Raw genomic sequence first — 27463 nt, 5'->3', positions numbered from 1 at the left:
AGGAGGGGTGTTAGACTTTTATAATGAGTTGGGAATTCACCTTCCTTTTCCTGTATATTCCTGAGAAGAGTTGGTTTCCCAGAGGGCAAATGATATATGTAGGGTAAATCCGTGGAGATTTTTCAAACTCATCTGAACTCTTGATTTTAGAGTTATTTTGCTTTGCCTTTTTTATTTTGATATCAGTCTGGATATTTCATATATAGACAAATTTTGAGTTTAAGGAGCTCTCTATATGTAAAAATCTAGTTTTAAGAAATAAGCTTGAAAAAAGTGATTATGTGACCAGCACTTGATGTGTTATTTTTTCTTATTTTGGCCATTTTGTAAGACAGTTGAAACTGCTGTGTGGTAATTTTCCAGCTTAAATTATTTCCAAGTTTCCTATAGTATCCATTGCAGATATCTTCTTTTTTAGTTGCCCTTGTAGTTTCTGCCCTGGTTGACATTTCATGCTGTATCCTAACTTCTTTGCAGCTGAGTCAACTGATGGTGTAAGAATGTGAACCTTCTTTAGAGAGTCAGATAAATGGCTTCCAGACAGATCCAATTTTTGTTCACGATTGTTTCATAATTTCCCTTGTAATGCTAGTGTCCTGGATTTAAAGCTTAGACATAACAGTTATCTTGAGTTATGAAAATATTCTTCCTCAAAACTTTTTAGGGGATGTGTGCATGTTGGTAATTTCAACATGCTGTATTTCCAGTAACTTTGCTTACATTGCATTAGTTTTTATTTCAGCTTTTAATATTATTTGATTTCTCTCTTTCTCTACCTTTTATCCTCTCTCCCCCTACCCTTTGTTGATGTATGTAAAGATGGCCTTGGGACTGAAATATTGTCACACTTGTTGACTCAAGTTAGTTTTCAGTGAAGGAAAACTATTACCTTTGTAAATTAATGATTTATTTAGTCACGTCAGTGTACTTTATTTAACGTAATATTTCTGTTTAAGGTGTTGGATGAACCGTTTTTACTTCATGTAATAGCCATATTGTAAATAAAGTGGCATTTCTGGAACTCTTAAGACATTGAAGAAATCTCATAACCTTTTACCAAAGAGCTACTATTTTGGACGTGTTCTTGTGTTATTGAAACTTTTATATTTCTGATAAGATCTGGCTCCTTATAATCTTTAAAGCCTCTAGGAAAGTGAATGCACTGAGTTGTAAAGAGCATGCTGAAACATAAATCTGTAATTACAACAGCATTTCTTATCTTTTGAATTATAGGACAGTTCATCAAACCAGTCAACAGAGTGTATGTGTGTGTTTATCATGAGATTGTCAGCAGTTTTATTTTATGTTTTCTTTATACTTAAGTGTCAACAATATGAGACTTTCTTGTCCTAAAATAGAAGCTTCATAAAACCTTTCCTGTCTTGATGATGGAAGTATACCTTGTTCAGTGTGTGATTAGCACACTTTTGAAAATTGGACTCAAGCAGATTTTATGTGTACACAGGTACTTCTTCAGCACAGATGGATAGCCCTTTTAAAAGTTTGGGATATTATGCACGTTGAGTGTGCCTTTGATTTTGTGGTCTATTCTGAATATGTCAATATGTCATATATTTTCATTTATAATAAGGCTCATTCAGTATTTAATTTTGGATTTCTCCTTTCTACTTTAGGTCATTAGTCCTCACATAACCTGCTGAAAACTTTTCTGAATTTTCACATTGTTTTCTAAATTCTTTTGTTAAGGCCTTGACCTTGCTGGCATTTTAAGAGAGAATACTAATCAGGGCATCAGGTTATGGGGTTGTATTTAATAAATTCTTTCACTTTAGTCAAGTTACGTAGTCTGTCTCAGCTTTGGTTACCTAAAATGTAAAATTAGGGGTTGGTTTATTCTCTGAGGTTCTTTCTCAAGCTCAGCCATTATCTAGGATATCTTTCTTCTTGGATCTCATAGACTGCAGTAGTCGGCTTTATTTGTCATCCTCCCTACCCTCCGAAAGAAGTTGCCTACATTCCCTAGCTCCAGGCATCTGTGTCCGTTCACCCTGAATCACTGAAGTTAGATTGTGTCTTCCATATTTCTAATCATTCTTGAAAATACCACATTTTGCCTCTGGTTTTCTAGAAATTTGGTAGCCTTTTGTTAATCTTGTAGAATCAGGGGATATTGACTCCTCTGAATTGACTAGAAGACCAGGGAATAGCCTTAATAGTGCCTAAATGTTATCATCTTCCCTTTCTTATTTGAATGCCTCTAAATCTAACAGGATGCTTGGATTAACTTCAGCCAATTTCCAACCCCAACCTTCCCCCAGAATTAGCTGTGATTGCTTAGTCAGCACATGAAACTGGGAGAAAGCGCTAATTCATTGGGTACCATAATTAGTGTTCAAATAAATATGCCCAAACCAGACAAATGGGGCAAAAGTAATGACATTTCGTGCAAGTATTTGTTGACTCTATGAGAGTAGGAGCCTACCTGTCTGTGTCATTTACTCTATCTCCACACTTGATCTTAGCCAAAAAGCTGAGAGGCAATCACTTACTCCATCTCTAGTGGACACGAGCATGTCTTTTTTTTTTTTTTTTTTTTTTTTGAGACGGAGTCTTGCTCTGTCACCCAGGCTGGATTGCAGGGGTGCGATCTCAGCTCACTGCAAACTCCGTAAATTCAGTCTCTTTAGAAAACATAGAAAATTTCATTATCCACTTCACTGTCCTGTGTGGGACAGTTGTATGCTATGTCCAAGCTCTCTTTGAAGTAAAAGTTGTAGGACTACAGCTTTTGGGGTCACACCATTTTCCTGCCTCAGCTTCCCAAGTAGCTGGGACTACAGCCACCACACCTGGCTAATTTTTGTATTTTTAGTAGAGACAGGGTTTCACTGTGTTAGCCAGGGTGGTCTCAATCTCCTAACCTTGTGATCTGCCCGCCTCGGCCTCCCAAAGTGCTGGGATTACAGGCGTGAGCCACCGTGCCCAGCCGAGACTGTCTTGTCTGGAGTAGAAATTATGTAAGTATTTGTTGGATGAGGGAATGAATGAATGAATGAATGAAATTGTAACTGCTGAAGTATGGTATGGAAGAGCTTACTTAACTCTTGGATTTAGGGTATTGGAGTACATGCAGACTCTGGAACCTAATCAAATAAAAAACAGGGGAAAAGAACAGAAATCTTAACCTGGAAGTTTAGAAGGCTTAGTGGGGGAGGAGGATATGTTTCTTTAGTTTAATTGTTGCATATAGCTCGGACACTGATGGAGAGAGTTTACAGCTTTGTCAGGTACTCTTTTTTCTGGACACTTGTGTTCATTTAGTGGTTGGATGACTCAACTGTCAAAAATGCCAAAAAAGGGAATCCTGAAGGAGCAAGTAGTTGAATTTACTGATCTTTAAGATCCATGTGAGCTCATAGTCCTACAGCTTTTACTTCAAAGAGAGCTTGGACATAGCATACAACTGTCCCACAGAGGATAATGAAGTGGATAATGAAATTTTCTATGTTTTTTAAAGAGACTGAACTTATAGAGGTTTTTCTGACAATATCAACATTCTCAGGAATATCAAAAGATTGAAATAATTTTGTCTTCTTATTAATAAGAGACAAGTAATGGAGACCACAGAAAAGTAGTAGTGGATGAAAGAGAGTTGGCTTTGAGGGAAGTGAGAAAAGAAAGATCAGTTATAACATTATTTTGAATTGCTTAAAATATGGGCAGTCTTCTAATACCCTGATAGGGTATTTATTTTCTTTATTACTTTCAGACTGTGAAAATACTGCACCATCAGGAGGCCCTATGTATGTGTGGGGAAAAACCTCCTAGCACACCTCAGTAGCCTCCAAGGTTATAAGCTGTGCGTGGTAATTGATGAAATCATCTTTAATGTATTGAATTTGAGTCTTCAAAAAATGTTTAAATCATTTATTCAGCAAAGTGGAGGAGTTTAAAGATGATTACAAGCATGCTTTGTGGACTCCTGAAATTAGCAGTTTATTTGGGGAGATAGGTGCACAAGCAAATAATTATATTACAATTTGAAAAAAATTAAAAATTATGATATACCTAATATACTAGGGGAATGATTTGCTTTGGGAGTTCAGGAAGAAAGGACGCAGCATCTTAAAGGATAAATTTTGAAGGATAAGAAGGTATAGGTGGTAGATACACAGGAACACTAGGGAGGCAAATATCACCTAGAGACTTAGTAATAATCTTGCTTTCTAATGAGTAAATGATACAATTATGAAATACTCTTCAGTGCTGGGATGTTAATTTTTCAGAAAACTAGATGTGAGCAAGACTTGGGAAAATATTAAATCTGAAGAAATTATGTATTAATATCAATCCGTAGGGAGAGTTTGGAGAGAAACTCAATGTAGGAAAACAAGAAAGTTAGGGAGATACACCTCAATACCCTCGATGCAAACACTACCTAGAAGAATGGAGATCCTGTTATTGTGGTTTGTAAATTCCTCATGTGTGGTGAACATGCTGGACTTCCATTAGCAGGATGCCATTTAAACATTGTTTCATAAAACAAACTCCCCCTTGCTCTAATTTCCTATTCATTAACCTATAGTCTGATTATAAGTTTGCCTTTCCGTCTAGATCTGTCTGTAGGGAGAACATGTACTGGTTATGCTGACATGTACATTCTGATTCATATGGTAGTTATGGTTCTCATCGTAAATGAATGTCATTTAGTGGCTTTCTAGTTCATACACATTAATCTCTTGTGAGCTTAATGTTACTCTGCTGTTGAAAGTACCACTCTGAGTACCAAAAAGAAATTCCAGTTCCTAGTTTTACAAAGCTGAGATCCAGACCCGGATGATAGACTAAGATGAACTCCTTGAGATAAATGTCTCTTGTCTACTAGCCCCATTTTGAAGTAGCACAACTTCAAGCAGGGTTGTACAAGTCAGATGTGGTCTGGGGAGACACATGTAGGGGGATTTAAGATGCTGTAAGTAATCGAATTCCGAGAGAGAGTGGAAAGGAGGAAGGTGAGGCAAGAGAGAAGTGCAGAAGATAGATTATGAAAGGGTCTGTCCTTTCTGGCAGAGGATGTTTCATTTGTTTTTAAAGTAAGTTGAATTGAAAGGAAATATCATGTATGTTTCTTTTAGTAAAATATCATTCTAGCTTAAATGATTAATTCTTAATGAGTGGATCTCCTTGTTATTTTCTTTTCAATTCAGGTTGGGTTTGTTGCTCACATAATTTTCCTGGTTTTGTTGTATTTAGCAGGCCAGTTGAAGATGATTAGGTTACAATGTGATGACTGAAGGTGTTATTGTTAGCCATCATGGATTTGGTCCACCATTTAGACATACAGTTCTAGTGATTTTGTTATTTTATTACAAGCCCTATGATTTGCAATTTCTCGAGTAATGTAACTGTATAATCATAATGATTTAGAATTGTTTTTGCCTAGAGTGGGTCCCCAAGTCCTTGTAATCTCTTAAAGGGCTCCTTAGAAACCCCTTTTCATTAAGTATACAATGACAAGATGAAAAGTACCTTCATCTTTCTCTTACCAAATTTTCATGACTCAGAAGCATTTATGTGGTATAATTGCATTTGAAAACTTAGAATTTTTCTGAAACTATATTTTGATGAGATAAAGGTGGTAACACTTATTTTTTTCCTCAAATGAAGAAACTAGCATCATATTTAGCAGTTTATATTTTCTGGTGTTTTACTAATGTTCAGTGAAAGCTTGAAGTCAGTGTCTGACATCAGTTTTTACTCTCATTCATTAGTGAGAATATGTTATTAAAATGGGAAAAGGTTCTTTTTTCTATTTCTTTTTTTCTTTTGGTTAGGGAATTACAATTTTGTTTGCCAAATATCTGCTCACCAGTTCCCAAACTGCCCTACAATGGAACTCTACAATTTTACCTCAGTTAATGAGTAGATTAAAGTGTTTTATTTTGGTAAAGTAAGGGGACTGATGGAATCAGATTTCTTTTCTAATCCACTTCTAGTTGGTTGAACAGATATTACAAGTATTTCTTGCCTCCACTTAATAGTAATCACCTTGTTTAATTTCTTGTCAATGCCTTAGGAAAAACATATAAGCATTGAAGAAGAGCACTTAAGGAGGACCGAAGAGGCCAGATTGCAGCTCAAGGATCAACTTCTTTGCTTGGAGACTGAACAGGAATCCATTCTTGGTGTGATAGGAAAGGAAATTGATGCAGCTTGTAAAACATTCTCCAAGGACTCAATGGAGAAATTAAAAGTAATTATGAATTCTCATTGTGCCTTATATTTTCAGTTAGTTTCCTAATATATAATTATAGTAGGATTTTAATGTATGGTAGTCAGATTATTATTATGGAAAATTCTATAAAACAAAATAACATTTTGCATTTTTTAGAACAAGGCACTGGATCTGTTGCACAGTTGTAGCGAGAGAATGAATGGTATTCTTTCATTGAATTGCCGTGTCCCACTCTGTAAAAAAAAAAAAAAAGAAAAAAGCCTTATAAGAGAGGTATCTCTTGGAGTCAAGAGGCCTGGAATTTGAGTTTTCACTATCACAGGCTATTTTTGTTGTTGTTAGCATATTACCGGCTAACATTTATTGAGTACTCTTGTATAGTTACTGTAGTATGCATGGTGCTTTAGTCTCTCCATTATCCTCTGAAACAACCCTATCTTTTCGTTACTCTGATTAAACCCACTTAAGAGAAAAGGAGGTTTGGATGGTTTAAGTAACTTGCTCTTGGCTGTACATCTGGTTAAATGCTAAACTAGGACTTCAAACCTATGGAGTCTAATGCTGGAACCTAATTAATAACCACTATGTTATCTGCCTTCCCTATTTAAACCGACTGTATTTAATGTAGTTTTTCTATTTTAACAAATGGAGTACTGCTACCCAATTTAGAGTCATAGTAAAATGATAAATAAAAACAGAAGTGATCATGGATGCTCTGAATTCCTTGCAGGTAAGCACTTCTGTCAGCTGTTGGTTATGCTGCTATTTTACATACAGAGAGCATTACATTGCTTTGATATGTGTAACCATAATACATTACAGTTTAGCATCATTTACCCCTCTATTTACTGCATTGGGTGATATGATGGCACTCACATTTTGATATTATGCTGAAATGATTTTTATTTTTCAGAAGTTTCTACTATTGATTTTGACATTTATTTGTCTTTTTCCTCTTCTAGAATGACATTCCTTTCTCATACTACTATGTTCCCCTCTTTTTTCTTGCTCTTTCTGCCTTTTCTTCTGTCTTAAATTGTGTTTAAAAGAAAATATAACTGTAATTCTCTTGCAATCAAGTTGTTTTTAGAATTTGTCTTTAATGGAAATATTTTAACTAATAGAATTTGGTAGAGTTGATGGAATTTTTACAATATGTATTCCCATTGACAGTTTTATTTAAGTTCAAGTGTTAGTTTGAAAGGACTATGAGTCTAATATGAGAAATAATTGGCTTTAGGGGGAAAACTAACTCTTTTAGAGCTATTGTAGGGCCTGTGATGATTCTGACTTATTATTTTTTTTCCTGTCTAATGCTGCTTTTAAATTTAAGACTTGTCATATTTGCATTTATTTAATGAATATGGAGCCTTGAAGATCCTAATTTTTATCTCAAAGAAGTATATATTAGCAAAGCAATTTGTATCTGTATTTAAATATTTGTAACAGGATGGTTTGTTTTCAATCATGTGGGAAGGTAAAATGGAAACATTAGGATCATGTTGTAAGATATATATATACACACACACACACATATATATGCACACACATGTATATATACACACTTTGTTATGGGCCATTGCAGGCAAATACATGATGTGCAGATAGCAGATTGCTTACATATTTTATTTCTTTATGAGTCACAAATTATCCTTCCAAAATATTCCAAAAAGCATCCAATTTTTTATAGGCTTTCAGACATGGAGTGACTGTGGTAATGGGTTTTACACTTCTTCCCCTAGAGAAAGACTAATTCAATCGAAGTCTTGGGTGGAAAATAAATCTAAAAGAAAGGAAATTCAATTAATTTTTTAAGAGGCTACATTTTTTTCACTGTGGACCTCTTTTCATTAGTAACTTCTGTTGTTTTATTGCTATAAACTTGTGAAAAAAATAGAGTGCTCAAGAACATAGCACTCAAGAAACATACTCAAGAACCCACCCAGGGGTGTGGTAAAGATAAAATTTATTCTTTGCTTTATAGTTTATAGTTCTAACAGTGTGGAATAAGTGTGTACAATGTTTTCAAAAAAGAAATAATTCCATTTAGTCATTTATTGATTCCTGAAATATTGCTGATGAGATTTTCAGCCATTGTATGTAAAGAGTAACAGTGCTATGGAATAGATTAGAACATAGATATGTAATAAATGAGTTTGAGAAAAATCCTGGGAATGTTGATGTTATTTTAGTTACATTTTCTTTTTTAAGTCACTGTACTTGTTACTTTCTTAAGTCACTGTATTTGTTGCTTATTCCACTTTAGTTAATGTATGTGTTTGACAGTGAAGGACAGACGTACACTACAATTATAAAACAATTAAGAAAGTGTCTGAATTAAAGATGTATCATTCTCACAGGCCAGTTTTTGATAATTCAAGAGCTCAGGTAAATAGACTAGTTCTGCACTGCACCTATTTTAGTCTCTCTCTTTCCATAACACTTGGTCTGAGTATTCATTCAGTTTTAGAGCATGATGATGATGGGCTTTGGATCAAGACAGGTATAGGTTCACATTGGCAGTCATTGCAAATTTCTAATATATGACTTTGGATAAGTTATGTAAGCTCTTTCCTCTCTAAGAGTTCATGTCCCCAGTTATAAGTTGGCTCATTGAGAAGATAAAGTAAGATAAGATATAGAAGGTGCATATTATAGGGTCAGATATCTTGCACTTAGTAGATACTCAATGTTACCTGTCATTATTTTGTATTGCCTTTTTTGGTAATATGTTCACAAATACATATGGCTTCTCTTTCTTTATGCTTGTAATGACAAATGCCTGTTATAGTGCTTTTTTCATAGTAGACCTTGAAGCCTATTTATTGATAGTGACATCTTGATATGCAGTAACAGTGGTTTATTGTGTTCTCTATGCCAGACACTGTGCTGACACCATTTGTTAAATGGTTAAGGCTATCTTCTTCTTCTTCTTCTTCTTCTTCTTCTTCTTCTTCGTCTTCGTCTTCGTCTTCGTCTTCGTCTTCGTCTTCTTCTTCTTCTTCTTCTTCTTCTTCTTCGTCTTCGTCTTCGTCTTCGTCTTCGTCTTCTTCGTCTTCGTCTTGCTCTTGTCCCCCTAGACTGGAGTGCAATGGCGCGATCTCTGCTCGCTGCAACCTCCGTGTCGTGGGTTCAAGCAATTTTCCTGCCTCAGCCTTCTGAGTAGCTGGGATTACAGGCATGTGCCACCACGCCCAGCTAATTTTGTATTTTAGTAGAGACAGGGTTTCACCATGTTGGCCAGGCTGATCTCGAACTCCTGACCTCAGGTGATCCACCCACCTTGGCCTCCCAAAGTGCTAGAATTACAGGCGTGAACCACCACACCCGCCCGGTTAAGGCTCTCTTCTTAAACATGAAGCTATAGATATTTCTGTAAAGCAAATAATAAAATGTGAATATTACTTGTACTTATTGTATCCAATTATCTTTTACTTTGATATTAAACATTAATATTTTTATTAGGCCACAGAAGATTTAATTGACATGTATGACATTTATGAATGAAAAAATAATAAAAGTATATTCTAATCAGTGACAAATGGATGTTTGCAAATATTCAGCAATGTAGTAGAGAATTGGAAGAGGAAGAAAATACTGTGAACTTGAGTGATTAGGGAAAATTTCCTTGAAAAGGCAGGGAGGATATGAGATTGGGTGAGATTTAGATAGAAAGGTGGATGAGAGAAAATTGGATATAAGAATACAATATTCATGTATGTGGTACGCAGTAGGCACTCAGTATGCGTTCAACATTTGTCTAAATGAGTTAACAAATGATATTCCTGACAAAGAAGCAGTGTTCACACAGCTCAGGAGGTATGGAGGTATTTGAGAATAGGAATAGACTTCTCTTTGTAGAGGGATAAGATATTTTTAAACAGGCAAATTTGAGAAAGAGGTCTTCAAAGATATTATTTGTAGCACGGAGTTCAACAAAAGTACAAATTGAGAAAAAACTTTTGTATTTACAATTATAAAGTCATTGCCAACTTTGAATACAGTTTAGTAATATGACAAAACCAGATGCAAGGAATTTTATAAATGAGTTGGCATGAAGGAAGTCAGAGCAGCTAGTACAGATGAACTATTATTGTAGAATTTTGTTATTATTTTGAAATACAAAGCAATGTTTGCTTGAAGTCATGTCGATGAGTTTGTGTCTATTGACAATCAATGATAAGACAAAATGGCCCTTTTAGTATTAAATTAAAGAAGGATAAATGAGAGAAAGGATTGTTTGCATGTAATCACATATAACCCTCTTTGAAATACATTATACAGAACAAGGCTGAAGAAAGGAAACAAAAATGAAGTAACCTGATTTTAATTGAAGCTGTTTGCCATATGGAACTCCGTAGAATCAGCCTCCACAGATCCTGGCAATGATAGCACTTGATAGTTGATTTTTCCATCAAAACATTTATTGCCAAAACATAAATGAATGAATACATACATAAAGAGGCATGTAAATGAATGCTGGTTTGCAACTGGTTGAGTATTTGGGACAAACATTTTTCTTTTCAAATCCTTAAATCGGGGGACTAAACTTTTGGATGCTGTGGTGAAGAATTTCGTTTATATATTTATGTCAGAGAAAAATGTATTTCTGATAGACTCTTTTCTCTTTTGTAGGTTTTTTCATCTGGTCCTGATATACATTATGACCCACATCGCTGGTTAGCAGAAAGCAAGGTAATTAATCATTGAATCCTAAAGTTATTGTGATATTTATGATCTTTAAGCCATCCTATTTGGTTTAGCCATTTATTTTGTCATGTAACTGAACATGTGAAGCTATAATACTTAATTGCAGGGGAAGATATCACTGCAGTCCATTTAGGGAATCTCCGTGTTTCTTATTTTAACATTTAAAAGTTAAATATGTAGGCCTAGAATGAGAGAATAAAGGAAAGTAAAACTATTGAAATATTAAGAACTAGATTATAGATATATGTGAACATTGACAAAGGAACACAGAAGAAGGAAGAGCTAATTCTGTTGTTTGTGCTGGGAGAAAGGTAGGGTATGATACTACCAGCATGTCATAGTCAGCTTCTGGAAAAAAGCAATATTTAAACTTGGCCTTACAAAAATATGTAGCTCTCAAGTTAGTTAGTTATGGGTAGAACAATGACATGAAAATGAGAATATTTGAGTAACTACAGATAATGCCCTGAGATTGGTGAGTAAGACATGGGTGGGAGGTGATGGAAAGATAAGGTTTACCTTTGAAGGTCAACTATGCGTTAGAGAAGCCTCCTAAAACAAAGCTTTCTTAACAAGAAAATAAAAGCATAGTGATTGAACATTGAACTTTAACAACGAACCTGTGTATTTCTAGCCATTTTTGATAGAAACAAATACAAATTTGTATTTGTGCCACCTGAATTAGGGAATTTAGAATGTTTTGCTGCCTCAGAATGTTTTGGCCAGAAACTTCTGTTGTGCATTAATATTGCATTTCTCATTTTTCTTTTTCTCAACTTCACAATTCCGACAACAAGAGCAATGTACTTAGAATTTTCTTTCAAGTTAAAGTCTTTATCATTTCTGAACAGAAAGCTTTCACTGCTGTAGTTCAGTTAAATTATGAGAGTCAGAGATGACTCTTAATCATAGCTCTTTAATTTGGGAGCTAGTGAGCAGTTTTCTCTTATCATTTAATGGGATTGAACTTCTGATCAGACCAGTTCTAATACTGCATGAGACAACAGTTCCTTCTACAGTATAAACGGGTTGTGATAAAAAATACCACACTGACCAACTGACTAAGGGGGAATTGAATCTATTTACTAGAAAGATGGCTTAGGTTATTGATGGGCTACAATACTGTAATTCCCATGAACTATGACTGGACAGCTCTATAAGTATTGAAGATAAGATCTAAGTCAGAGGAAAGAAAACTATATGGAAAGTAGAATTGCTCTTCAGATAGTCCATTCTGATGTCTTCCAGTATTAGAAGGACCTCTGAGGGCATTCAGTAATTGTTTTCATAAATCTGCCAAGTGAGCTTTGTTCTGTTAGTATTAATTCTAGAAAACAAGGATTGGGTGGGGTTTGCATCACAGTTGCTTTGTTGGCACTGGTGGCATAATAAAAATATGAAGTCCAATTGAGAGTTGGACTATACTTACAGGTAAAATAGCTAATGAATGGTAGTAATAAGAAATTACAGGAAGGAAGAGGGTTGAGATGGTCTGTGTTAGTCAGGGTTCTCTAGAGGGACAGAACTAATGGAATAGATCTATTTATAAAGAGGAGTTTATTAAGTGTTTACTCACACGATCACCAGGTCCCACAGTAGGCCATATGCAGGCTGAGGAGCAAGGAGAGCCAGTCCAAGTTACAAAACTGAAAAACTTGGAGTCTAGTGTTCAAGGGCAGGAAGCATCCAGCACGGGAGAAAAATGTAGGCTGGGAGGCTCAACCATCTCTCTTTTCATGTTTTTCTGCCTGCTTATATTTTAGCCATGCTGGTAACTGATTAGATTGTGCCCACTCAGATTAGCATTGACTCAAATGTTAATCTCCTTGGGCCATACCCTCACAGACACACCCAGGCTCAATACTTTGTATCCTTCAGTCTAATCAATTTGGCACTCGGTATTAATCATCACATGGTCATTAAGGAATGCCAGGTAAGCAGTTTCCATAGATTAGGGGCATGTTTTTGTAATAAGTTCTAACAAGGTATGGTAAGGCCATGCTTTCTTCAGCTTAATGGAATTTACTGAGAAACTACTATGGCTCAGATGCTGTTACATGCTGTGGGCATAAAAATATGAACAAGACAGCCAGGCACAGTGGCTCATGCCTGTAATCCCAGCACTTTGGGAGGCCAAGGTGAGGGGATCACGAGGTCAGGAGATTGAGACCATCCTAGCTAACACGGGGAACCCCTGTCTCTACTAAAAATACAAAAAATTAGCCGGCCATGGTGGCATGCGTCTGTGGTCCCAGCTACTCGGGAGGCTGAGGCAGGCGAATTGCTTGAACCCGGGAGGCAGAGGTTGCAGTGAGCCAAGATCATGCCACTGCACTCCAGCATGGGCGACAGAGCAAGACTCCATCTCATAAAAACAAACAAACAAACAAACAAACAAACAAACAAAAACAAGACATTGTCCTAGTCTTTAGGAAAGACAGACATATATGGAGATAATTTCAGTCTTATAAGTAAGAGCTGTAATAGAAGTATGCAGAAGCTGCCACAGAGGCTGATGTCGCAGATGAATATTGAAACCATCCAGGTAAAGAGCAAAGAGCAAACATGCAAAGAACAAAGTTCTAGGAAAGGCACAGAACAGAAGCAATTTGATGAATGCAAAGAAACCTCAAATGATTTGGCAATAGTAAAATATGAACATATGACACGGAGAATGGCAGGGGATGGGGCTCCAGAGGGATTAGGTTCATCCAGTAGAGCATTATTTGCCATTTTGAGGATCCTGGATTCAGATCTACATTGCATGGAGAATCACAAAGGAGTTTTGAACAGGAGAGTAGCATTGCTTATATTTATATTTTGGTAGTGAGGTGAAGGGTAGATTAGAGTTGGTAAGATTTGAGGTAGCGAGACCAGTTAAGAAGCTTAGAGTGAGAGTCTGAATTAAGAAAATTGTTCAGACATTCAGAGGAAAGGACAGACTGGAGTGATTTTGTTGACAGCATACATGTGATGAGAGATGTTATATTCTAGGGTGATAGAGCAAGAAATTTCCAGGATTTTCTAGCCAAAGTAGAAGACTCCAGTCAGGGATTAGTACCTGAATAAATGATCATGCAGTCTCCCAGACAGGCAAATTCGTGGCAGTATTGAAAGAGTTTCCACCAGAGAGACTGATAGTCAGAAACTTCTATTTGGACAGGAAGGCCCCAAGAGAAGCAAGGACAAAGACACAGATCACAGTTTTTGTTCACGTCATAGCAAGAAGTGAGAAGTACTAAAGATGTTCACATGGAGACGGTAGGGACAACGTGTCAAATCTAGCGCAGGCCAGCACTCTCAGGATGGACTCCTACTAGAGAGAATCACTGTTGAGTCCACATGTTACATTATTGTTTTGTGACAGAGAATAAAGAAAAGCTGGTATTAGCTGTGCTTCCACATCAGGCAGGATCCTGAGTGCATTGTTGTTCATATAAGAACACATTTAATTCCTGGATCCAGTATTTATTCCCTTAAGAAACAAAAAGGTGAATTTATATACTTTTTTGATGGTGTAAAGCTATACATTTTCTTCTTGGACTTTGCCCCATTGTATTGAAATTCCCCATTTGCTTCTGTTTCTTTAGTCTGTAAATGTTACTAGGGAAGATCTGTGCTTATCCTTTTCCTTATTACATCTTTAGCACTTATCACAATGCCTGGCTAAATGTTCAATAAATATTTTTTAAAGGAGTAATTATATTGGGCATGCTACATTTTCCCAGTTGAGGCACTTCCTCAACTTAAATATTGTAGAAAAATAAATAACAAGCAGATGAGATTTCAGTGAATATATTAATTCCTAAGTACTGGTGTTATTTGATCATAGCTATAAACTCGGAGATTAGATGGGTAAGAAATACACTTCCAAATTTAGGGAGAAGATTTTTTTTATATTGTGTTGTTTGATATCACGCCAAAGAGTTACACTTTTTATAGTATAGTGTATTCTGGGCATTGATAAACATTTGCTTTTCCACACTGTTTTAACTGATGTAGCTTTAGAGATCATGTAGTTTGACTGCCTCGTTTTGTAGATTGAAGAAACTGAGGCCCAAGATGTTTTTAGTTTTACCTAAGCACACAAAGCTAATTAGTTACTGAGAAGAGCTTAGACCTCCGGCCTCAGAACTCTGTTCCATCATTTCTCTCCCTTGGTTGTGTAATCCACACTTGAATATAAACCTTACATCTACAAATATTGTCTTTTTCTTGATGTGGATTTTTTAAAACATTATGTGAGAAGTATTAGGCCCAGTGTACTTAATTCTTGTTGATAGATGTGGATAAATATCTAAAATTTTATCCTTCTGATATAGAATGGAAAATGTTACACTCAGTATCTTGACTGATTTGTTGCAAATATTCTTTAGATTATTTACGTGGAATATATTCAGTTAATTGAGCAAAAGTATATGTACTGCCGTGGAGATTATTTTGCTTTTTTCTTGATTATATTTATAACTTAGTTAAAAGGTGAAGAAAGTATTACTGAAAAAAATCACATATTTTTAGGTTGACTTGTATTTGACCCTTGCATTTCTAATTTAATTCTTGTTTAGGTGGCTGACCATGTTCTAAAAAATTGCCATCCTCTTTATCTCTGGTTCTTATACGAACGTTTTCTTTCAAAATTGTTTCTAGAGGTTTGGGAAAAGAAGCATAGTAATTAAAGGAGCAAAATTCTGGTTCCTAATATTATTGTTACCTTTATAAGCTATAATCTTTTTATTTAAATTTTCTGTGGTCCTTGATTTTTAGCTTTGAGTCATTTCTTAGTGGCTTTAGTATATTATTACCCTAGGACTCAGTAGAAGAGTCTCACAGATTAAAAAGATCATCTTGGTAGTTTTACAAGATACTTAGGAATATTCTCACCTGATCAGAAGCTATCAACTAAACTACGAAGGATAAAAAAAGTACCATTACCTGGGTGCGGTGGCTCACACCTGTAATCCCAGCACTTTGCGAAGCCGAGGTGGGCAGATGATCTGAGGTTGGGAGTTCGAGAGCAGGCTGACCAACATGGTGAAACCACCATCTCTACTAAAAATACAACAATTAGCTAGATGTGGTAGCTGGAGCCAGTAGTCCCAGCTACTTGGGATGCTGAGGCAGGAGAATCGCTTGAACCCAGGAGGCAAAGGTTATAGTGAACCTAGATTGTGCCATTGCATTCCAGCCTGGGCGGCAGAGTGAGACTCCATCTCAAAAAAAAAAAAAAAAAAAGACCATATTTACAAATTCATTCTGTATCTTGGTTTATTTAGCAATACTTGTTGATGTAGTTAAATAAATGATTCCATTATGTAATCTGTAAAATACTCCGGTGAGTGGTTAATAGAATGGTTTTTGCTCTGTGATTAATAGCCTTGTCAGCTAATTATTATTGGGAATTGTTAAAGTTATTTCTATATAGTATTCCAAGCTGCTTCCTCAAGATACTTAATGAAGATGTTGGGTATTTATCCAACAAACACAAATTCTCATAATTGATTATTGATTGATTAAATTTCCATAGGTTGATATTTTATTTTGTAGGATTAATAATATATTCTGCATACAGATTCAATTCATAAAAAACATCTAACTATAGTTTATTTTTAATTTTGTTTGACAATGGAATAAAGGCCTCATAAGAATAGACTGAAGCCGTAGGTCATATTATATTAATCTGTTCAAGCTGCCATAACGAAATACCACACAATGAATGACTTAAACAGTAATTTATTTTCTCACAGTTCTGGAGGCTGTAAGTTCAAGATCAAGGTGCCAGGTTTGGTTTCTGGCGAGACCTCTCTTCCTGGCTCATAGATGGCCACCTTCTCTTTGTGTGCTTATGTGACCTTTCTTCTGTGAGGCTGGAAGAGAAAGAGAGTTCTGCTATCTCTTCTTCTTGTAAGGACAGGATTCCTATCAGATAGAGTCCACTGTTATGACCTCATTTAACCTTAATTATCTCCCTAAAGGCCCCTTCTCCAAATACAGTCACACTTGGGATGAGAACTTCAACATATGAAGTCGGAGGAGACAGAATTCAATCCATAACACATATCAAACCTGGCTAATACCTTGTTAGGGATTTTTGTTGTTGTTGTTATTGTTTTGCTTTTTTCCCCAGTACCATTAGTATTATTGTTAGGACAAAACAGATTTATTGTTTCTCCATTACCACCTCTTAGTAGTAGCAGTAACCATAGGTAGTAATTACACAAAGGTGAAAGACTAGGATGGAATAGGTGGAAAAGCATTGGAGAAAAGGAAACGTGAAGTGATTTTTAAAATTTGCGATTAAACCACTGGGTTAGAAGAGATTACTGGAGGATTGTGCTGGGACCCATTTTGTTTGGACCACATGGGTTGTTAAAAATTGAATTGGTAGCAAACACTTGAAAAAGCAGACAATTGCATAAATACAATATGGAAGTTTTGTGTGGGAAACATCAGAAGATCTGATTAAAAAGTAGAGTTTCATTCGTATATGGCAGAAAACAGTTGGAAATGAGAACAACCATGGACCTGACCACATTAGCAGGGGCCACTACACTATGGTTTGACATAGTCCCTCCATTCTTTATTCATTTCCAACATGGGGGAAAAGTGTTGCATTTTATCATTATGCTTGCTCTGTTAATTTTCTTAAAGTAGATTTAAGAGAAACAGATACATTTCTGTATTTTCTATCCACTTCTTTTATTGATGTTTTCTATCTTGCGCTTGTAACTACTCACATTTGCCATCTATGGTGCATACCAACCAGATTACCTACTGGTAATACCAGCATACCAACCTACTCTATTGTGACTTGTTCCTAGAACAGGTGGTCTTTCTATTGATAGGAGGTTGAAAAACTGTCTTCTTTTTCACTCCTGTGGAGTCTGTGGTCAACTGTAAATGTCGTATCTTTTATCAGTCCGTGTTCATGTTGACATTTTTTAAAATGTATTCCTTCAGGTTTATCTATTTTAAATTTTATCCTGTGTTTATATAGTTCTTTTGTTTGCCAAAGTTGTTTAATTTGTTATCTGCTAAAAGTTGATATTTTGATATAGGCATGCAATGTATAGTGATCATATCATTATAAAAGGGATATCTATCACCTTAAGCACTTGTTTCTTATGTGTTTCAAATATTCCAATTCTATTCTTTTAATTATTTAAAAATGCATGATAAATTATTGTTCATTGTAATCACCCTGTTGTGCTATCAAATACTAGATATTACTCATTCTGTATATACCCATTTAACCATATGCACTGCCTCCCTCTCCCACTACCGTTCCTGGTCTCTGGTAGCCATCGTTCTACTTTCTATCTCAGTGAGTTCAATTGTTTTAAACTTTAGTTCCCAGAAATGAGTGAGACATGTGAAGTTTGTCTTTCTTTGCCTGGCTTATCTCACTTCACATAGTGTCTCAGGTTCCATAAATGTTGTTGCAAATAACAGGATGTCACTCTTTTGTATGGCTGAATAGTAGTCCGTTGTGTATATGCACCACATTTCCACATTTTCTTTATCCATTTGTCTGCTGATGGACAGTTAGGTTGCATCCAAATCTTGGCCGTTGTGATTAGTGCCACAACAAATGTGGGAGCGCAGACATTGCTATCCTGATTTCCTTTCTTTGGGGTATATACTTAGCAATGGGATTGCTGGATTGTATGGTAGCTCTAGTTTTAGTTTTTTGAGGAACCTCCATACTGTTCTCCGAAGTGCTTGGGTTACCAGGTAGAGTCTTTTTTTCTTTTCCCTACTTTCCCTCAAAACAAACACAGTGTTTCTCTCAGTGCTGAACTGGCTGGAGCTGGAGGAGGTTTGAAACAAGCGCCTCTGTGTCCACAACCGCTGGGACTATGCTGGGACAGATCTGAAGCCAGCACAGTACTGAGTCTGTCCCAAGGCTTATGGTGACTATTGTCTGACTACTTCTGATGTTTATTCAAGATCCAAGAGCTCTCTAGACAGCAGATGGTGAAGCCAGCCAGGCTTGTGTGTTTCTCTTCTGGGTGACACGTTTCTTTCTGGCCTAGGCAGAGTTTAGAAATGCTCCCTGGGAGATAGGGCCTGGAGTCAGGAACTTTAGGAGTCTACTTTGTGCTTTATTTTACTGTGGCTTGAGTTGGTACCCATGTTGCAAGACAAAGTTTCTTTTACTTTTCCCTCTCCTTTCATCAAGGAGAAGGTGTATCTCTTTGTGCCCACCTCAGCTGAGAGTACACAGGGTTACACCTGAAGCCTGTCTCACAGTTTTGTAAATTAGAAACATGGGTATTATGGGTTATATGTCTTGACAATTACTGATTTCTCTCTCTACTTTAACCATAACATGTGAGGAACTACCACATCTCAAAAATGTACACTTTGGTTCTTCCCTTTGTATTTTCACTTGCTTGGAGTATTATAACAAACTCTTGATTTCCAGCCTTCAGCATGTGTTTCATACTCTGTGTAGAAAACACTTTCTAAAGAATAGCCCAATTTGCTGCCTTGATTGTCATAGGAGGATGTTGGTATACTGTCCCATATTTTTCCTGTATCCTCCGTTAGTGCTTCAGCAGAAAATTATAATAGAAAGTACTTACTTTATCTGGCAAAGAGTTGACCCTGTTTCCTGGTTTTCTGTCCTATAGAAGCTTTTTATTGTTCTGTATTCACATGGATGTTTCAAAGGGAGTATTGAGAAGTGAAGTAGGCTTTGTTAAATTTCTGCAATCATAATTGGAAGTGCACAGCCCAATTTAATTTTCAGACTTCCTACATTTAGCCAATGACATCCAGACAAGACCGAGGCCTATAGATTCCATAGCATGTACTAAAGCCAGGTCTCATTTATCCATAGATGTATAATTTTAGCTTTGTTTTTGTCTTGACTTACTCTCCACCCTTCTTTTTTTTGTGTGTGTAAATAACAGCTTAATTGAGATATAATTCATATATCATACAATTCATCCATTTAGAATGCACCATTTAATGCTTTTTAGTGTGTTTACAGAATTGTGCAGTCATCACCACATTTAATTTGAGAACACTTTCACCACCTCAAGTAGAAAATCAGGACACCTTAGCCATCACCTATAAATCCAACCACCAGTTCTAGTCTGCCACTAATCTTTTTGTCTCTGTAGATTTGTCTATTCAGGACATTTTAAATAAATATAATTTTTTTTTTTTTTTGAGATGGAATCTTTCTCTGTTGCCTAGGCTGGAGTGCAGTGGCGCAATTTTGGCTCACTGCAACCTCTGCCTCCTGGGTTCAAGCAATTCTCCTGCCTCAGCCTTCTGAGTAGGTGGAATTATAGGCATATGCCACCACGCCTGGCTAATTTTTGTGTTTTCAGTAGAGATGGGGTTTCACTATGTTGGTCAGGCTGGTCTTGAACTCCTGACCTCATAATCTGCCCACCTTGGCCTCCCAAAGTGCTGGGATTACAGGCGTGAGCCATTGCCCCGGCCACAAATATAATCATATAATATGTGGTCTTTTGTGATTGACTTATTTCATTTAGCAGAATGTTTTCGAGTTTCATCCATATTATGATATATCCATTTTAGCAAGTATCATGACCTCAGTTTTTTATTGCCAAATAATATTTCATTGTTTGGATCTATTCCATTTTTAAAATCTGTCTATCATTTGATGGAAATTTGGACAGTTTCAATGTTTTGGCTGTTACTATAATGCTGCTATGAGTAATTTCTGTCTGAGTTTTTGCATGGACATTTGTTTTTCATTTCTCATGGATTTTTACCTGGGAGTAGAACTGCTGGGTTGTATGGTACCTCTATGTTTAACCCATAGAGTAGCTGTCAGATTATTTTCTAAAGCGATTGCACTGCTGTGCATTCCCACTGGCAATATGTCAGAGTTCCAGTTTCTCCACATCTATGCAAACAATTGTTATTATCTGTCTTTTTGATATTAGCTACCCTGCTGGATGTGAAGTAGAGTCCCATTGTGGTTTTGATTTACATTTTCCTGATGGCTAATGATGTTCAGCATCTTTTCATGTGCTTATTGGCTATTTGTATATCTTCGTTGGAGAAATATCTATTTACATTCTTTGTACGTTTCATAAATGGCGTCATTTGTCTTTTTATTATTGCCTTCTTTATGAATCCGACACATAATTCCCCTATTAGACATTCAGTTGCAAATATTTTCTCCCACTTAGCAGGTTGTCTCTTCTCTTTGTTGGTGGTGGCCTTTGAAGCGCAGAATTTTAATTTCAAAGAAGTTCAATTTATCAGCTTTTTTTCTTTGATGGCTTCTGCTTTTGGTGTTATACCTAGGAAATTATTGCCAAGCCAAGGTCACAACAATTTATGCCTGTGTTTTCTTTTAATAATCTTATAGTTTCAGCTCTTAACATTTAGGTCTGTGATCCTTTTGGAGTTAGTTTTTGTATATGGTGTGAAGTAGGGGGTATAAATGAATTCTTTTGTGTTTGTATATTTGGTTGTCCTAGCACCATTTGTTGGTGAGACTATTCTTTTCTCCATTACATTGTTTTGTCTCTTTTGTTGAAAATCAATTGACATTTGTGTATGGGTTTATTTTTAGACTTTCACTTCTGTTCCTTCAGTCTGTATATCTATCCTTATGCCAATACCACACCATCTTGATTACTGTAGCTTTGTAGTAAGCTTTGGAATAGATAAGTATGAATCCTCCAATTATATTCTTCTTTTCCAATATCTTTTTTTCGGCTATTTTGGAGATTTGCCTTGAATTCCCATATGAAACATAGGATCAACTCATCAATTTCTTTAAAGAAGCTAGATGGGATTCTGAAAGGGATCCTGTTAAATCTGTAGATGAGGTAGGATGTATTGCTATCTTAATAATATTCTCTTTCAATCTATGTACATAGGATATCTTCCCACTTAGTCTTCAGTTTTTTAAAAGCATTTTGTAGTTTTAGATATAAGTTTTGCAGTTTTATGTTTATCACTAAATACTTCATTTTGATGCTATTGCAAATATGATTATCTTAATGTTATTTTGGAGTGCTCATTGCAAATATTAATATATAGAAATATAATTAATTTTTGTATTGATTTTATGTATTGCAATATGCTGGACTCTTTTATTAGTTCTAATAGATTTTTTAATGGAATTACTAGGATTTTCCTACACATAAGCCTGTTACCTGCAAATAGAGATATGTTCATTTCTTCCTTTTCAATCTGGATATTTTAAATTTCTTATTTTTTTTGTATAATTGCCTTTTCATAACCCTCTAATACAATGTTAGATGGAAGTGGTGAGAGCTGTTATCCTTTTCTTGTTTCTGGTCTTAGTGTGAAAGCATTCAGACTTTTACTATTAAGTATGATAATAGTTGGGGGTTTTCCATAGATACTTTAAAAATCATATTAAGGAGGTTCTCTTCTATTTGTAGTTTTTTGAGTGTCTTTTTTATGAAGGAATGTTTTTTATATGCTTTTTCTGTATCTTTTGATATAATCATATGACATTTGTCCCTAATTCTATTAATATAGTATATTACATTGATGATTTTCCTCTCTTAAACCTTGCATTCTTGGGATAACTTCCACTTGATCATTGTATTAGTTTGTTCTCACACTGCTATAAAGAACTACCCGAGACTGAGTAATTTATAAAGAAAAGAGGTTTAATTGACTCACGGTTCTATAGGCTGTGCAGCATGCTTAGTTGGGGAGGCCTCAGGAAACTTAGAATCATGGTGGAAGGGTGAAAGAGAAGCAAGCATGTCTTGTCTTCACATGGCGGCAAGAGAGAGGGCAAAGGATGAAGTGTACACACCTTTAAACAATCAGATCTCTTGAGAACTCACTCAGTATCATAAGGACAGCAAGGGGGAAACTGCCCACGTGATCCAGTCACCTCCCACTGGGTCCCTCCCCCAACATTGGAAATTATAATTTCACATGAGATTTGGGTGGAGACAGAGCCAAACCATATTAATCATGATGTTCATTTTATGGGTTGCTGGATTCTGTTTGCTAGTATTTTCTCGAGGATTTCAAAAAAATCTGTATTCATCAGGCATGTTCATAAGTACACCTTTATTATAAGTGACCTCGGGAAATGGCAATTGGGACCCCAGTATTCTCAGCCTGCTGTGCTTGAGGTAGAGTAACCATCCTATCAGTGGGACATTGGGGGAGCAAGGGATTCTCAACATCTTGCTGCACTTGGCCAGGAATTTAGCCTATGCAAATCAGAGCTGCAAGGCTGAAAAATCCTGGTGATCTGCCCACCTAGTATGCTATCGTGTACCTTGACTGTGAACTGGAGAAAGAGAAAACCCTGTTTTCTTGGCACTGTTTTTCTGGAATGAGGAGTGGAGCTTTTGTCACACTGAGGGTAGAAGGAAGGAGTCAGTTATGCCTCAAGTGCCACTTTAATGAGGTTAACTAGAGTTTCTTGAATAAATGTTTCTTCATTTGCTGTATGGCTACAGGACAATATTTAGAAATGTTAATTTTTTAAAAATTATTTTTAGCACTTACTGCTATTTCACTGGGGATCATTTCTACAGATTTCTATATATCATCATTTCAGAAGAGGAACTGTTATGATGGCCCCCTTTTGTCTTTGATGAGAGTCTATATTAATAATTATGATACAGGTTTTATCTTCAAAAGCTTGATTTTCCTACGGACAATACATTTCACATATAACTAGGAATTGGAGGGTAGCCTGACTTAGGAAGGTCCTGAGACTTGACTGAAATCCTGCTGTATTGAAGGTGAAAGAAATATTTCTTTTCCTATTCTTGTTTTAAATATCTAAATATTGAAGATAGGTGAGAGCTGGGTGTGGTCACTCGCCAGTAATTCCAGCACTTTGGGAGGCTGAGACAGGTGGATTTCTTTGAGGCCAGCCTGGGCAACATGGTGAAACCCCAACTCTACAAAAAAACAAAAAAACAAAAAACAGTTAGCCAGACATGGTGGTGTGCACCCGTGGTCCCAGCTACTGAGGAGGCTGAGCAGGAGGATTGCTTGAGCCCAGGAGGTCAAGACTTCAGTGAGCCAAGATCGTGCAACTGCACTCTATCCCAGGCGACAGAGTAAAAAAAAAAAGGAGAGAAAGAAAAAAAAGATAGGTGAGGTTAGAATCTGTGAAGAAGAGTTGCCAGAATTCACTTTTCTTGTGTCTTAGAAGCATAAACATTAACTCTATATCTTCTAGTCAATAAAAAATCTCTCCTCATACCTAATTAGCTAGATCAATGGGGATATGCGTTTTTAGAAGTCATGCTAGGAATTTTCTCTTTTAAAAAATTCTCTGAAGGAATACTTCTTTTATAAAAAGTCTGTAGTTCTATTCTGGCCTGTATTTCTTTTTTAAATTCCAATACTAGGCTGCCCTGTATATCAAATCAGAGGATTACCTATCATTTTATTGAAAGTTTAATAGGCCAAACTTTATCTTTCTAAAGGGATTTTATAAAAATCTACGAATATCATGCCTTAATTTCTGAACCAGCTTTTAATTGATATAGACCATTATGCAAATTAAACATGAGTATTTTAAAATTTTGCAAAAATTTGCTAATCATCTATATTTGTTCAAATTATCATGATGTTACTTATTTTTTTCCTCGTGTTTTGAAATACTACTCTTTTCTGGGTTTCTTTAACCATTAGATATAAATGTCATTTTTCAGACTAAACTTCAGTGGCTCTGTGAGGAACTGAAAGAGAGAGAAAACAGAGAGAAAAATCTGCGACACCAGCTGATGCTCTGCAGACAACAACTCAGGAATCTGACTGAAAACAAGGAATCTGAGCTGCAGTGTCTCTTCCAACAGATAGAAAGGCAGGAGCAGCTTCTGGATGAAATACATCGTGAGAAGAGAGGTGTGTTAGTTGTTCTTTCATTTTTCTTTGTTTATATTTATGGAATCCTAATCCTAGGATTGGAAAAAACCGACTTCTATTGCATCCAGTTTGGACTGTTTCCAAGCCCATCTCCTTTTCTTGTCTTTGTCGTCTTATCTTTCTTCACTTCTGGGATTAGAAGAGAAAACTCTTCAGCCACAGCATTCCTCCTGTGTGTATGACACCTGCATTAACTGGCTGTGTGCAGGAATTAATTGATAAGACATACTGCTTCTGTCTTAGTAAAACGCTGAAGTTTAAATTTACTTCAGCAAAATACTCCTTAGTTCATTCAATACATATTTTGTGCCCATTTTCAAGTATGCACTATTTTAGGTACAGAGAATATATCAGTGAATAAAGCGGAAAAAAAAAAAAAAAAGGAAAACAAAACAAACCCCCTAGCCTTATTTAGCTTATGTTTTATTGGGTGGAGCCATAAATATTACAAATAGGTACATTATATAATACATTAGAAGGTTGTAATCACAGTGGTGGAAACAGTAGAGTAAGGGAAGGAAAGTTTGGCTTCACATATTTGGGAACTCTCTTATTAAATTATTAGCATTGATTATGGCAATGTGTCCAGTGAGAGGCCTATTGATATGTTCTCCATAAAAGGAAAAGAGGGACTGAAGAAGGACCTTGGTGGTGGAATTGGAAAACAGGCAGCAAATGCAAAAGACGTTGTGGAGGACCAGCCCAAGGTGAGGAAGAGAGAGGACTCACAGGAGATTCGAAGGTCTCAATCGTTTTGCCATTGTGAGTAAGAGGAAAGTCAGGAAGTAGTTGATTTGGTGGGAGAAAAAGAGGGCATGCATTTTTACCTAATTCTTAAAATCAAAACTGTAAGAAAAAAAAAGTATTATGAAGGCCCAAACTTTTGTCATAAGAGATATGTTAATCTTTTGCCTGGTACGTGAAAAATATTATAATAGTACTACCTGGTGGATTTGGACATAATGAACACTTTAGTCTGCTATCAAGCAAATACTGTTAAAGTTGAGGACTTATAAACAAGTTAATTGCTAGAAATATAAGCAACATGCTCTTGGTAAAAAGAGTTTTGATTACTTCTGCTGAGGTCCCTGTGGGGACATTTTTGTAGGGCATGTCACTTTATTTGGATCTTAAAAACAAAGCAGAATTTCCAGAAGGAAAAGAGGAAGAGAGATTTTCTGCAGAATTTATCTGCATGGTGATTTAAACATATTTTTTTACAGTAGTACACATAGAGAAGGTAAAAGGCAGCAGTGATTAAGTTTAGATATTTCTGAGACATCAAAGTGAATTGTTAATACAAATTTATAGGTGATTCTCTTTACCATCTTAGAAACTTATCTATTAACTAGAACAAAGTTACCTATCTATAAGTGAAGTATGACAGATAAACTTTCTATTTGCTAGAATTAATGCCATCTCAGAGTTAATATTTTTAGTTCGATTTAATGTCATAGTAAGTGACATCTGCCAGGTTAGCTGAGGCCCTGGGACAAGGAGTTTCCACCACTGATTGCTGCTATATACATAGATCTGAGTTGTCATACACTTTTGGGGTATTCTGGGCCTGTAAGTCTGGAAATTTGGAATTTGGAGATTCCGGTAGGAGAGGAAATTTATTAAGGGGTTAATTAACGTCAGGAACCTCTTAGAAGTTTAGTAATTATTCACTGAGAAATTCTTCAGTTATAAGAGGTAACAAAGACAAGAGTAAAGAGCTGTAAACTTCAGCTGGGAGGATTTAGGTATAATATAAGAATATGTTGAAACTATCAGGTTTACTAAAACTTAAAATTTATGTGGAAATTGAAAGGAATTTTTCAAAAGTTTTCAGAAGGAGAGGCATTTCTACAGTATAGTTATATTCTTAGTGTACAAAATGCTAGTGAATATGAACAAATATAGAATGCGACTTTCTTATTTTTTCCTGAAACCGAAATAGTGCCTCTTTTTTAAACAGGTGATGGATCTTGCTTTCCAGGCACTGGGTGGTTGTGGTTTTGGCTATTATGTGTACATAGCTTTCCTTCTTGGAATAATTAGAAATTGACATGACCTGAAATTCCTTTACCTTAAAGATGAAATTTGATTTACTTATTATTTCTAGTTTGGGGTAGGTGCTATACTCTTTTGGCTTTGTTTTATTAGGTGGGATCTTCACCAATTCCTCACTGCCCTCATGCTGTAAGTACAATGTATAGAAAATAGTCATTCCCAGCAGCAGGTACTGTACCAAATCTTCCTGAATCTGTCCCTTGCTGTCATGTGTCATTTGTTAGAATGCACATCTAAGGGTGAAATAAGCCATTGTCAAAGTTTCTTTGTTAGGGAGTTATCTTTTCTGAGTAGTTATAAAAGGGAAAGTACTACAGGTAAGAGGATGAAGAAGAAAGAAAATAGTCTTCCAGCTCTTCAGAAAATAATGCCTTTGCAGCAGAGAACGAATGCCCAGATTATTTTTGGTTAACACCTGTGTCTTAGCTAAAAAGTAGGCAGTGAAAGAAATATGCATCATTTCTGTCAGTCTATCTGTCTGTCTCTCTCTATATATATCTGTATGCAGATATAGATATGAATCTCTGTGTGTGTGTGTGTGTGTATGTGTATATACATTTCACTAGTTTGAAGTTTCACCCTAGTAATGGCTGTGGGTGTGGCCTGTCCTGGCCCAAAGATACT

At 36.1% G+C, this 27463-nt stretch overlaps 1 protein-coding gene across 10 annotated transcripts in view; it reads left to right on the top strand.

Moving 5' to 3' along the window:
• Positions 1-27463, top strand: part of CEP128 (centrosomal protein 128) — a 483382-nt gene that overhangs the window by 192766 nt on the left and 263153 nt on the right. For 9 of the 10 annotated variants that reach the window (XR_001885973.1, XM_017873844.1, XM_017873838.1 and 6 more), the window contains 3 exons: positions 6038-6214; positions 10832-10891; positions 24571-24763. Coding sequence is in view for 9 of the 10 variants with exons in the window: in XM_017873844.1 (XP_017729333.1) it covers positions 6038-6214; positions 10832-10891; positions 24571-24763 (430 nt within the window). In the remaining variant the exon portion in view is untranslated. Of the gene's footprint in view, positions 1-6037; positions 6215-10831; positions 10892-24570; positions 24764-25405; positions 25604-27463 lie in introns of those variants that run through there. The other variant, XM_017873846.1, reaches the window with a different exon arrangement.

This window comes from Rhinopithecus bieti, unplaced genomic scaffold (genome assembly GCF_001698545.2).
Source record: "Rhinopithecus bieti isolate Rb0 unplaced genomic scaffold, ASM169854v2 scaffold_6782, whole genome shotgun sequence".
NCBI classification, from domain to species: Eukaryota; Metazoa; Chordata; class Mammalia; order Primates; family Cercopithecidae; genus Rhinopithecus; species Rhinopithecus bieti.
This window is presented reverse-complemented; position numbering and strand designations above follow the sequence as displayed.